The sequence below is a fragment of the Oryctolagus cuniculus genome, chromosome 2 (assembly GCF_051225735.1).
Source record: "Oryctolagus cuniculus isolate XC-2025 breed Fujian yellow rabbit chromosome 2, ASM5122573v1, whole genome shotgun sequence".
Taxonomy (NCBI): domain Eukaryota; kingdom Metazoa; phylum Chordata; class Mammalia; order Lagomorpha; family Leporidae; genus Oryctolagus; species Oryctolagus cuniculus.
The window spans coordinates 46,277,420-46,291,843 of NC_142868.1; the positions used below are offsets into that span (position 1 = coordinate 46,277,420).

General features: G+C 39.1%; 1 protein-coding gene across 7 annotated transcripts in view; it reads right to left on the reverse strand.

Annotated features, from left to right (window-relative positions):
* The window catches only part of ELP3 (elongator acetyltransferase complex subunit 3), a 119,430-nt gene that overhangs the window by 91,795 nt on the left and 13,211 nt on the right, over positions 1-14,424 (reverse strand). For all 7 annotated transcript variants that reach the window (XM_089325450.1, XM_089325448.1, XM_002709449.6 and 4 more), the window contains 3 exons: positions 13,909-13,972; positions 8,340-8,408; positions 6,078-6,232 (listed from right to left, as the gene is read on the reverse strand). In XM_089325450.1, the coding sequence (XP_089181576.1) occupies positions 6,078-6,232; positions 8,340-8,408; positions 13,909-13,972 (288 nt within the window). The remainder of the gene's footprint in view (positions 1-6,077; positions 6,233-8,339; positions 8,409-13,908; positions 13,973-14,424) is intronic.

Genomic DNA, 14,424 nt, shown 5'->3' on the forward strand with positions numbered 1-14,424 from the left:
TCCCCAGTGTTCGGTGTCTAAACAGGGTTTTTTTTTTTTTTTTTTTGACAGGCAGAGTGGACAGTGAGAGAGAGAGACAGAGAGAGAAAGGTCTTCCTTTGCCGTTGGTTCACCCTCCAATGGCCGCCGCTGCAGCCGGCGCACCGCGCTGATCCTGGCAGGAGCCAGGAGCCAGGTGCTTTTCCTGGTCTCCCATGGGGTGCAGGGCCCAAGCACCTGGGCCATCCTCCACTGCACTCCCTGACCACAGCAGAGAGCTGGCCTGGAAGAGGGGCAACCGGGACAGAATCCGGCGCCCCAACCGGGACTAGAACCCGGTGTGCCGGCGCCGCAAGGTGGAGGATTAGCCTATTGAGCCACGGCGCCGGCTAAACAGGGTTTTGTTACACAGCTACATGCATTTGACAAAACTCCTCCTAGTATACATAAGATTTGTGCATTTCCTTTTGCATCAATTTATTGCAAAGAAAAAACCATAAATAGTGAACATTAATGAGACGAGTGATCAATTATCTAGAGAGTATACTGAAGCACGCAACTTTCAAATGTATCAAAAAGGGAGGGAGAGAGAGATGATGAACTGATAGGAATGTGATGAAGCAAATATTCTAGACTCTAATGATAAGTATGTGGGTGCTCAATGGGGAATTCTTTTAGCATTTGCTTGTCTCAAATAAAATGTCACAAGAGAAACAACTAACATCATTTATTTGAAGATGACCAACATGTATCCTAGGTTGGCCAGGCAGTGTGAAGGATCCTGGTCCCCATTAATGGAAATCTGGGTGACAAAGGCTGGAAACAGAGTGGTCAACAGAAAGTGAGGGGTAGGGAGTGTCAGAGCCAGGGCCCAGAAACGCAGGCCCAGGGCAGCCAGGCCACAGGCTTCAGGCCTTTGCTTCCTTCATTGCTCTCCAAGTCTATGGAACTGTCTTCTGGGCCCAGTACCCAGCATCATCTAGCTTTTCTAAGACATATAAGGACATAGCTGGAGGATTTAAAGTCATTGATTTGCGGAAAAAAAGAGGAAGAAACGGAAATGAATTAACAATTCCACAGGGGGAAGTATGACTCACCCATTTCTTGATGGGTAACTACCCTTTCAAATTGCATCTTGTGAAAACAGCCAAGGAGCATTAAAGATTGAATGTAAAACTGCTTCTGGGCAAAGCTGATTAAAAAGGAATAAAACTACTTTAAAAGGTTGTTCTGAGTTATTTGGCAACATTTGCCTTCTGGTGAATGGGTGACTCAGATCTCACTGCCGGTCCTTTTCATCTGCAGAGCTGTGATTTTTATAGGAGACAGCCACCAGTAATTGTTGCTCTCTAGAGACTACTGACACGTCTCAGTCTAGCTGATAGTAATGAGTGATTATCTCTTTGCTTGATTTAATGAGCCTTCACAGAACCACACCTGCTTTGTCCTTAACTCTGTTCATTCAGCTTTCCAATTTTCCATCCACAAGGATAAAACTGATTGTGACCAAGTTGCCATAAATAATAACGAGGCTCACTTTGTTGGGGCTTTTTCTTAAACTACAGCCCCTAATTTGTTAAGAAGCAGCATTTTTTTTTTTTTTTTTTTTTTTGACAGGCAGAGTGGACAGTGAGAGAGAGAGACAGAGAGAAAGGTCTTCCTTTTGCCGTTGGTTCACCCTCCAATGGCCGCCGCGGCCGGTGTGCTGCAGCCAGCACATCACGCTGATCCGAAGCCAGGAGCCAGGTGCTTCCTCCTGGTCTCCCATGCGGGTGCAGGGCCCAAGGACTTGGGCCATCCTCCACTGCACTCCCTGGCCACAGCAGAGAGCTGGCCTGGAAGAGGGGCAACCAGGACAGAATCCGGCGCCCCAACCGAGACTAGAATCCGGTGTGCCGGCGCTGCAAGGCGGAGGATTAGCCTAGTGAACCACGGTGCCGGCTCAAGAAACAGCACTTTTAATCAGGTCAAACATAAGAAAAGAAAGCAGAGACACCTCAGCCAGTAATAAAACTTGACTTTAACCAGAAACACTGTTGACTCATCTGTCAAAATATGCTTTTAACCTAATTTAAAACTAATCTTAAAAAAAAAAAAAACCTAAACTAATAGAAGTCAGTGCCACATCTATGTAGTTATTAAGCAAAAACAACTAATTCAACTAGCAGTAAAATAAACCAAGTTTATCACTTTACATCTGAGAGAAGTGGGCTCTGCAGGGATATATAACAGGTAAAGTCCAAAAGTTTTTAAGAGAATACACAATATCAAAAGCATGTTTTCCCCAGGCTACTCTTTATTTCACAATGGTGCTAACATTTGAAAATAATTTGCTGTCTTTAGTTCTCTAGTATAAACAGACTACTCTATCTTCAAATAATACAACACTTCCCTACAAATATCAACTTTATTACAGGGAGTTTGTAGTAAAAATTTACTTCAACAAAGCAAACAAGATGCCACAATTAGAATTTTTTCAGATTATCTCATAACAATATAGAAACCAGGAAAACAGAGCAAAACATGTCAAGTGTGGGTTGACAGGATCCAGAGAGACATTTATGGATGGTTTTATAGCTCCCAGATCATACTTCTATTACCTCCCAAAAGCCATTCATGAGTGTATTGCAATGAAGATACAAATCATGTATGAATTTTTATCTAAAAGTAGAGTGTTTGTTGCCCTCTTGAGGTAAATTCAAGAACAGAAACAAAACAACTGAGTTTCCCTAGTCCATTACTGAAAGAGCCTTTCTTCTCCAAAGGGCTTTTTCTAGAAACATATCATAATTCGATCTGAAGTCAGCTAGTTTTAACACAAAGCCCCATCTCCATCTACACAGCAGACAACTTACACTCAGACTCCACCAGGCACTGGGACATTTCTAAAAAAATAAAGGTGGAACTTCACATGAAGAACAAAGCAAAATTTCTCTTTTCAAGTGATAAAAATGTCAAATAAGCTGCATGCCTCCTAAAAATTCATAATGCTGGTATTGGTTGGCCTGCTTCATATAATGCAGGAAACCCATACTGTACGATGACAAGCTTTGTGGCAAACTTTTATGGGAAAGAGGTGTAAGTCCAAGATATTCATAATTCAATTCTACTTAATATGCATGATCTTCAACATGGGAAGAGTTGCACTGAGAACGGAGTATGTAAGCATATAAGCTGGGGTAGAAGAGTCTAAAGGCCTCCATAGATAATCCTGATAGAGAATTTTCAGAGTTGAATTTCCAGTAACCTTCTGAGGTACTGCTATCTTTCTGATGTCTTGGGGTTTTGAACTAATTAGAGTTTTCTCCTCAAATCATATTCTGTGTAAGCTACGATTTGATTTTTCAGTATTATGAAGAGGAACAAGTTGACTTCCATCATTTTCCCTAAACTTTGAAGACTGCTGCGTTTTACAAAGCATGACTCATATTCACGAATGATCAAAGTCTTGAGTAAACAGTAAAAATATAGTCACTATCTCATCCTGCTATTAAAGCTCCTGAGGGAGGAAGTGATCACACTGCTCAAAGTCTGGATTCACGAACACAGAATTCACCTGTCACATTCCCTAAGGGCAATCAAATAAAAGCAAATTACTCTCCACATTCATTCTCTGCCGGTTGCTGAATCCTTTACACAGCCTCCTTGAGCTATCTAAATGTTTATTTGTGAAAAGTCACCTCTATTCTTTTCATTTTTACAAACTCAAATTATAGAAAAGCAAGTTATAGGGACAGGGAAAGTAGGAGGGCACAGACACAAAGATGCCTCATCTCCAACTGCAAGAGGTAGTGCCACCTAGGCCTTTAGCTGTCAGTAACACTTTGATCACTCACTCAAAATTCATTCGCACATGTAGTTCTGCCTACTATGTGCCAAGAATTGCTTTAACAGCAGGGTAATGAAAAACACCCTAGGTGCATTCAAATTCTGATCCTGCTTATGACCACAGAAAAAACTAACATGGGGCATGATTTCAACAACCCTATAATCAGTTATACATCTTCCCCCTCCTATGATGTAAATGGAAGCCAAAGAAAAGCCTGATAATGGTTGGAGAGAGGGATTAAGCAAAACAAAAAAACTGTATTTCCTACATTATTTTCAAGCTCTAATGATACACACACACACACACACACACACACACACATAAATGCTGGCATTATTCTGTAAGAATTGCTATAAAAACTGCTTTTTCACTTAGAATTCCTTGAAGATCTAAAACTCCTCCATGGATGATCTCATCCATTTACATGGTTATAAATATCATCTATGAGATTCTAATCCCCAATTTGTATTGCTAGCCCAAACTCCTCTTTATAGTCTACCTGGCATCTCTACTTGTATCTATCATAGGCATTTCAAACTTAACATACCCATTTTCTCCCACAAACCTCCTTTTCTCCCCATCCCTCAGTTTATGACAGCAATATCCAAGCCGAAACTTGGGTGTCATGCTCAATTCGTTCCTCTGTCATTACCCTCAACAAAATCTCTTTTCCATCACACTGCCACCCTCAGGCAAGCCAGGGTGGATATAGTCAGATGGTCTCCCACCTGGCTTCCCCCTTTCTCTCCTGTACACCTTTAATCCACATAATAGACGATGACCAGAAAAATCTCACCAATTTACTAGAACATGTCACTCCTCTGCTTAAAACCATTCATCTATTTTGTACTGCGTGACAAATAAAATTTCAATTTCTCAACAGCATATAAAATCTGGCCATTATCTAACACTTCAACCTCATTTCAAGATGTTCTCCCCCTTGTTCACTGGGCTGTAGCCATGCTGGCCTCCTCTCTGTCCCTAAGATGCCAAAGATTTTATCATTTCAGCGCCTTTATCTTATCCTTTCTGCTCTTAGCCTAACTGCTCCTCCTTCTACTTGAGGTCTTGGCTTTCTATCAATAATAGGAACCCTGCTTATTCTCTACCACAGCACCCCATTTCCATCACAGCACTTAGTCTACATAATCTGTTCAACTATCAGAATGTAAGCACCATGAGAGCAAGGACAATAGCTATGTTGTTCACCATGCTGTTTCCAATGCCTCAAACAGGGAAAGTACCTAGTGGGCCCTCAAGAAACATTTGGAAACTAAGAGAAACAGTATAGAAGTAACTATCCAGCTGTCCCTGAAATGTCTAAAAACAAATACTATTATAAGACTTTTCCCTCTTTAGTCATTAGACTATACATGAAATCTTAATATTCTTCCTGCTAAAATTCAAAAAATGAGGTATCAAAGAATGAAAAATTCTCTTTTATCAACTAAAATTCAGAATGAGGCAATGATTGTGTTACGGTTTGAATATTTGGTCCCTCCAAACCGCATGTTGAGATTTAACTGCCATTTTAACAGTGTTAAGAGGGGAGAACTGAGAGGTGAGTGGGCCATGAGGTCTCTATAATTCCAAAGGTGGGATTCACATGTATAAAGGACAAGTGAGTCTCCCAGTGATGGTGTAAAAATGTCCTTACCAGATCCTGGCACCTCAGAACTGTGAGCCAATCAACTTACATTCATTATAAATTAACCAGTTTCAGGAATTTTGTTACAGGAGCATAAAATAGACTAAGATGCCACTCATAAACAGAAATTACGTAATAGTTATTAGTAATTATAACATAACAAATTAAGCTTTTAAATAGTAACACTTGTTTCGTTGCTTTTATAGCAGGTAAATATTTCAGAGAATGAGAACTCTTCTTGGGTGTGCAAAAAATTCAACTGGTCCAATCAAAACCACTCCTGCAGGTTCAACCAGCGCAACACTGAAAAGCTCATCACAGATCATATTTTGTGAATCTCTCTACTATGTCAAATGGGCCACTCACTTTTTAAAAAAAATACTTCAATGAAAAGAATCCTTCCCACAAAACAGGACAGAATACAGGAAATAAGAATGTAGATATATGACAGAAGGAATTCCCATAGGTGGCTGCCAGGAGGACAAACTGACAACCACTTTGAAGAATATGATACAACAAGGAGAATATCATTATGTTCTTAGACTTATATCTACAAATCATACTGAATCTGTTAAAAAACAATTAACATTAAAATAAAAAATAAAAAAAAGGATTTCTTACTTGACTGCCTCGTAAATATTGTTGGAGGTATGTCCTGATAAGGCATCATGTAAATTTCGAATAAAATAATCTCTGTATTCTTCTGGGAGGGCCATAAATGTTCCACCCATCACAATAAACTCCACTTTATCCACACTGTGCCCAAGTTGTTTCAACTGAAAGACATACAAATTCGTCAGCATTAGAAAGATACAAGCAGGTACCTAAGAAGGCACTGTAAATTTCTAGTTTTACTTTGCAGTGTTTTCATTAGTGTAATTCAAAAACGAGAAGCAATCAAACATATTTAGCTAATTTTATGTATAAAAATATTCAAGTCGGAAGGAAAAATATTAACAGTTTAAATAAGGTGAGTGAGAATTTAAAATAATAAACAAGAAGCTTGACTTAAAACACAAAGATTACAAAAGAAAGCAGTAAAGATAAACTAAAATAATACAATACTCAATATAATACTGGTCACAGCTTTACGCTAAACTCTGTGGTAAGTCCTGGGGACAAGAAAGATATACTTGTCTGCATCTAAGATTGTGCAACATAATCAGGACTTGATGCAAAGGGGGAAAAAAGAACACTAGATTAGAAAGACAAATCAAGAAAGTGCAGGCGGCATCTCAAGCCTGCTTCTTGGAAGAGAACAAAGTGAAAGTCCGGCTGATAAAAATGAAATGTTATACCTCCTCTATTAGGTGATGGACTGGTACAAATCTCTCATCAACTACAGAAAGCCAAGGATGAATTCTTTAAAAAAGGCATTTAAATTTTTGTCATATCTTATTCCTGAGGAAACAGGGAAAGTACCAAATCATGTACTGGAATTAGTGTATTATATAAAGATGTCTCACTTGCTATGGACAAATGGCCCCTATTTATATTTATTTCTGCAAATGGAAAATAATAATTCATATAAAATACATATATGTATATGTGCACATACATATCAACACAAAAAGACCACTCTTATTTCTGTATCTATGGTTGCTGACAAAGGATACACACATCAAAATCACCTTGGAGCTTTTTCAAAATATCTTGACAGGGCCCTAAACCAGACATAATCAGAACTTGCTCAGGTGAAGACTTTGTACATATTTTGGCAAAATTACTCAGGTGATTCTGGAGCATTTACAGCTAAGAAAAGAATCATCACCCTGTATCTTTCAACACCCTTTTTGGTAAACATCAACATTTCACACTTTATTGAAACATAGTTTTAAATATTAAACCAGTTAAATACCACGGTTAAACAGAAATTAAAGCAAAGGTTAGTTTAGAACATGCTTTTCCAAACTCTGCATGCTTTCTGAGGTCTTCTCTTACTACAGACAATCCAGTTTGCTTCATGCACACTTGGACCACAGAAAAGTGAAAATTACAGTTGGACGGCATTCACTAAAAAACAGTTAAATAAACTCAGAAGCCACTCACTGTAGGGTACACGTTACTTTTTATTTTAGATTTCCTATTTGCCCTATTATAATTGCAACAACTACGGGTATGCTTACATTTTTAAATTTGGGCAAGTTCAAACTAAACTTGTAAACTATGAAATTTGTATTAATGTTCATATTTCTTGAACAATGCAAGGTCATTTACATAGTATGTGATTTTTGCTTCCTTTTTAATAGAATCAGAGTCTTAAAATTTTTCGATTTATTTTCATTTTTATTTGAGAGACAGAGAGACAGAGATAGAGATCTTCCATCTGCTAAGTCACTCCCCAAATGCAAGCAAGAGCTGAGGCTGGGTTAGGTCAAAGACAGGAGCCTATAACTCAGTTTGTGACTCCCATATGGGTGGCAGGGATCCATGTACTTGAGCCATCACCACAATCATAACACAGAATAACTCTATAACCCCCAAAAGTTCCTTGAACCCCTTTATAATTAATTCCCTACCCTTACTCAAGCAAACCAGTTAAATCCTTGATCTGGCTATTAGAATCCAAAATTCAACTCATCCACCTATTGTCTCAGAATGTTCGCACATTTTTATTCCATGCACTTCATATATAATGACTTTCTACAAATTGAAAAAAATGCAGGGAATATAAAACTCTTATAAAAATAATATACATTCTCTAAAGAACATAGCCTTTCTGACTTTGTTAAATAGTCTGCAAAATAGTCTCCTTTTCTGATGAATATCAAAAACTTACAAAGGGAAAGCTATTTTAGTTCTTATTTCAGGTTTAATTCAAACCAAGCAACAAGTTCTCAAGATGAAAATCTGATTTGCAATAATGTTTTTTCAAGAATTTACCTGCTCTATTCGGTGTCTTGTCTGGAGATAAGGGTCATATCTAGCACGGATAGCTCGCATGGAGGTTGGCTACAAAAGAAAGAAAAATATTGTTATTCCCAAGTCAGACTGAAAAAATTGTTCCAAAAGGGTTTTAGTAAAAATAAAACTCTGTACTTCTGAACACTAAAAAACCTGCCTGCACAGTCCTATCTTCCCTTTAGTCTTGACAAGGTTCAAAAAGCATCTGGCTAGTCTCCACCTCTGGTCATAAGTATCTCCACAGCAAGGGATCTTGGTGAATCAGATGTGTCTTTTCTGTAAATGTTTGTGGAATCCTAGGGTCACCAGCTAGACACAGAGCTTCTCAAATACAACACAGTTTGTAATGACGTATCAACAGGTCTGATGCTGTTGTCATACAATGGAATGCTCTACAACCATGAAACAATCCATTGAAATAAACTGTTCCCTAAGATAGGTTGCTAAATGAAAATACTAATGTATAAAAGAGTGTTTTGATACGTAACCTTAAATGTAAAAAAGTAGGATGAAGAATATGTGTGTGCTTGCATACCCATAAAATACATTTGGGCTGGCGCAGCGGCTCAACAGGTTAATCTTCCGCCTGCAGCTCCAGCACCCTGGGTTCTAGTCCCGGTCGGGGCGCCGGATTCTGTCCCAGTTGCCCCTCTTCCAGTCCAGCTCTCTGCTGTGGCCCAGGAAGGCAGTGGAGGATGGCCCAAGTGCTTGGGCCCTGCACCCGCATGGAAGACCAGGAGGAAGCACCTGGTTCCTGGCTTAGGATAGGCGCAGTGTGCCAGCCATAGTGGTCATTTGGGGGGTGAACCAACGGAAGGAAAACCTTTCTGTCTCTCTCTCTAACTCTGCCTGTCAAAAAAAAAGAAAAAAAAAAAACATTTGAAGACTGTAGAGGAAACAGGTAAAACTGATCATCTATTGAGGGAGGACAGGAAAGAGTGGCTATGGTATAGGAATAAGAGGAACCTCCTTCCACAGAATATTCCTTCCGTATTTTTAAAAATTTAACCATGAAAACAGGAAAAAGATGTAAGGAGAAGAAAAACCACTTGATTTGCTGACTCCTCATCTCTTCTGAAGAGACGACCCCTTTAAAGGCTGCTCACTGGTCGCCTGCTTGCACTCTTGTCCCACCCTAATCCTTTCTTCCATAGCTACCAAAATGACCTTCTAAAAACTTAAGTCACATTGTACCACTCCCCTGTTTTGAGCCCCAACAGCTATTCATGGTGCCTACAATAAAATGCCGATTCCTCACTCTGGCTTACAAACCACTACTTCACCTGTCTCTCCAACCTCCTGTTTCCCCTTTGTCACCATGCTCCAGAACACCTCAGGTCCTTTGCTCTAGCTACTCTCTCTGCCAGGTGTTGTGGACTGAAAAGAATTTGGCTCCCTGAAAGAATGCAGCTGTTCAAATCCCAAATTCTATGTGAAGGACAGATCAAGGGTGGAGACCTGATCTAAATGTGACATCTGGGAGTTGGGCTAGTAGGAGGTCTTTAGGTCATCAAGGGTTTGCCCTGGGGAGGCAGTTCTGGAGGAAGGGATGGCTGCTTGTTTAAGCTGAGTATGCTTCCTGTGTCTCTCTCTGCTTCCTCGCTTGCCAGGCAATCATCCCTCTGCCACCCTCTAGCCTCACTAATTGTCTAAACCAATAGGGCTGCCCAATCTTGGACCACCAGCCTCTAAACTCTGTCTTCTGTTGCTCTTCTCAGGTACTTTAATGTAACAAAATCACACTGATACACTCAAGTGCTCTTTCCCGATATTTTATCATTCAGGATGCAACTTACACATCTCTTCCTCAGAGAATTCCTTCTCAACCACTAGAGTCAGGATCACCAGCAATCAGGGAAATGCACATCAAAACCACAATGAGGTTTCACCTCACCCCGGTTAGAATGGCTCACATACAGAAATCTACCAACAACAGATGCTGGCAAGGATGTGGGGAAAAAGGGACACTAACCCACTGTTGGTGGGAATGCAAACTGGTTAAGCCACTAAGGAAGTCAGTTTGGAGATTGCTCAGAAACCTGAATATAACCCTACCATATAACCCAGCCATCCCACTCCTTGGAATTTACCCAAAGGAAATTAAATTGGCAAATAAAAGAGCTGTCTGCACCTTAAAGTTTATTGCAGCTCAATTCACAATAGCTAAGACCTGGAATCAACCTAAATGCCCATCAACAGTAGACTGAATAAAGAAATTATGGGACATGTACTCTATAGAATACTATACAGTAGTCAAAAACAATGAAATCCGGTCATCTGCAAGAAAATGGAGGAATCTGGAAAACATCACGCTGAATGAAATAAGCCAGTCCCAAAGGGACAAATATCGTATATTCTCCCTGATTGGTGACAACTAACTGAGCACCAAAAAGAAAACCAGTAGAAGCGAAATGGACACTATGAGAAACAATGACTTGATCAGCCCTTGTCCTGACTGTCAAGGAACAACTTAATACTTTATCCCTTTTAGTATTTTTTCTTTCTACTTAATACTATTGGTTGAACTCTTTAATTAACACATAATTATTCTTAAGTGTTTACATTTAACTGAAAAGTGATCCTTGTTAAATATAAGAGTGGGAATAAGAGAGGGAGGAGAGGTACAGATTGGCACACACTCAATCGGACTTACCCCAAATGGTAGAGTTAGAACCGTGCCAGGGGATTCCAATTTAATCCCATGAAGGTTGCATGTACCAATGCCTTCTCACTAGTCAAAGTGATCAGTTTCAGTTCATAATTGATCATAATGATGGGATTATGAGTCAAAGGGATCACATAAACAAGACTAGTGTTTGCTAATACTAACTGACAGAATTAAAAAGAAGAGAATAATCCGACATGGGAAGTAGGATACACAGCAGACTCATAGAATGGCAGATGTCCTAAACAGCACTCTGGCCTCAGAGTCAGCCCTTAAGGCATTCGGATCCGGCTAAAAAGCCCATGAGAGTATTTCAGACATGGAAAGCCAAGACACTCTGGCAAAAAAAAAAAAAAAAAAAAACAAACCTAAATGAAAGATCTCTTTGAGTGAGATCCCAAGATCCCAGCAGAAAGAACGGGCCATCAAAAAAGGAGGTACCTTTCTGTGAAGGGAGGAGAGAACTTCCACTTTGACTATGACCTTGTCTAAATAAGACTGGAGCTGGCAAACTCAAAAGGCTTCCATAGCCTTGGCAACTCATGACAAGAGCCTAGGGTGATTACTGACGCCATCAACAAGAGCGTCAATTGTTAGATCAACAACAGGAGTCACTGTGCACTTACTCCCCGTGTAGGATCTCTGTCCTTAATGTGTTGTACTATGTGAATTAATGGTATAACTAGTACTCAAACAGTACTTTACACTTTGTGTTTCTGTGTAGGTACGAACTATTCAAATCTTTACTTAATATATACTAAGTTGATCTCCTGTATATAAAGATAATTGAAAATGAACCTTGATATAAATGGGATGGGAGAGGGAGCGGGAGACAGGAGGGTTGTGGGTGGGAGGGAAGTTATGGGGGGGAAAAGCCACTGTAATCCAAAAGCTGTACTTTGGAAATTTATATTTATTAGATAAAGTTTAAAAAAAATGGAGTTAGATTATCACCATTTTACTTAGTTGCTTAATATCTATTAGTATCTCCTATTTTTTGTTTGCTTCTTCATGGTCCATCTTCAATATCAGAATATAAGTGCTACTAAGACAAGCAATCTTGTCAGTCTTCTCACTGCTAAAAGGGCAGAACGATGCAGTGATGAGGAGCACAGAGTTCAAAACCTGGGTCTATATCTGACGAATGATTAACATCCAGAATATATCAGCCACTCAAAAAACTCAACAAAAACTAACCTATCTAGTTAAGAAATGGACAAAGGACCTGAATAGTTTCAAAAGAAGGACTACAAATGACCATCAAATATATGAAAAAATGCTCCCTATCACTAGCCATCAGGGAAATGCAAATCAAAACCACCGTGAGATATTCCCTCACCCCATAAGAATGGCTAATTCCAAAAGACAGAGAGCAACAAGGATGTAACAAGCAAGTAAGGATGTAAAAAACAGGAACTCTTACACTGTTGGTAGAAATGTAAATTAGAGCAACCACTGTGAAAAATAGTATGGAGATTCCTTAAAAACTAGAAATATAGGCCAGCATTGTGGAGTAGTGGGGAAAGCCACAGCCTGCGATGCTGGCGTCCCTGCAATGCTGGTGCCCCACTGTCCAATATGGGTACAGGTTCAGGTCCTGGCTGCCCTACTTCTGATTCAGCTCCCTGCTAATGGCCTGGGAAAAGCAGCAGAAGTTGGCCCAAGCATTTGGGCCCCTGCCACCCATGTGGGAGACCTGGAAGAAGCTCCTGGCTATTGGCTTCCGCCTAGCCCAGCATGGCAGTTGCGGCCATCTGGGGAGTGAACCAGCAGATAGAGGATCTCATCTCTGTGTCTCCCTCTCTTTCAAATAAATAAATCTGGAAAAAAAAAAAAAAAAAAAACACAACAACCAACCAATCAAACAAAAACCCACTAGAAATAGACTTCCTATATGACACAGCAATCCTACCACTGGGTTTTTACCCAAAGAACAGGAACTCACTGTATCCAAGAGATACCTGCTCCTCCATGTTTATAGCATACTGTTCATAAAAGCCAAAAATGGAATGAACCAAGGTGTCTATCATCAGATAAATAGATAAAAAAGAATGAAATTCTATCATTTGCAACAAAATGGAACTGTAGAACATCGTGTTAAGTGAAATAAGCCAGACACAGAAAGACAAATGCCACATATTCTCCCTTAGATGTGTGAGCTAAAATTTCAAAGAAAGAAAGAAATGAAGAAATGCCTGAGTTCACATCAGTTTTGTTGCAAACATACTGTTTTGTCAAACTCTGTTTTAAATGTTGTCAAACAAAATGAGAGGAACTATATGCTATTACAGTTTTAATGATTTTGTGACTATTTAAAAATTTACTATATTAGTGAAGTTAAAAATCTTTTCCTTTGATTACCATATATATCCCTTGCCTATTTTCCTATTGGACTATGATCTGTTTACTTTTCATATATTGAACTCTTTATTTAATGGAGCCAATACACCTTTGACTATAACGTAAATTTAAAATATGTTATCTCAATAAAATATAAAATATTAAAAAAAAATAACAACACTGGGTCTATTGCTTTCTAGCGATGTGGGTTTTTTTTTGTGCCTGTTGTTGTCTAAGCCTTTTATGCTTCGCTTTCGTCAGCTGTAAGCTAGGATAACAACAGTGTTCATCTTCAAAACATTGCTGTAAGGTTTAAAATTGTAAAGCACTTAGAAAAGTGTTTGGGATACTGAAATAGTAAATGTTTGCCTAAGTATTTCTCCAATGATTGGTACCAGTAGACAGTGAGTACACACCCACTGAATAAACAAATTATAATCAAGAAAAATAATGTTTAAATGTTAAGAAAGCCAGTACTTGTGAAACCACACGATGAGTAAATATGATGTCACAGCTCATCAGGACAATCTCAAATTACTTTACCTCATATCCAGTGTAAGACTGGGTTGAATACTCAAAATCTGAATCAGGTCCACCAGGGCAATATCTGCAAATACAGCAAAAGAACAAGGAGGTCAGATACAAAACCTAGTTCAACAATCTAGTTCAAGTATCCGCAGTCTCCATTAAACCCTGATATCAAAGAAGCTTCACTTTCAAATTCTATCTGTAAGTAATACTATTTCTACAGAAAAGTAAATGAGATAAATACTAAAGAAACACAATTGTATTCATTTTCCAAAAACCGCAGTCACTGTTATTTTGGAAGTTCAAGCTGGTAAGAGCAAAGAGCAGGACCTAAGCTTTTCTAAGTTTGGAGCCACACTCCCAGTGCTCTCTTGGTAACCATACTCAGCAAACTCTTTCCCTTGCTCAATTTTCCTACCTAAGGCCATGCATACTCTTCTGGTAATTCTTCTAAATATCTAAATTTTAAAAATCTAACAGCTACTTATAAGGATAATTTTTTGTTCTTTTCTGATCTGAATTCATGGTAAA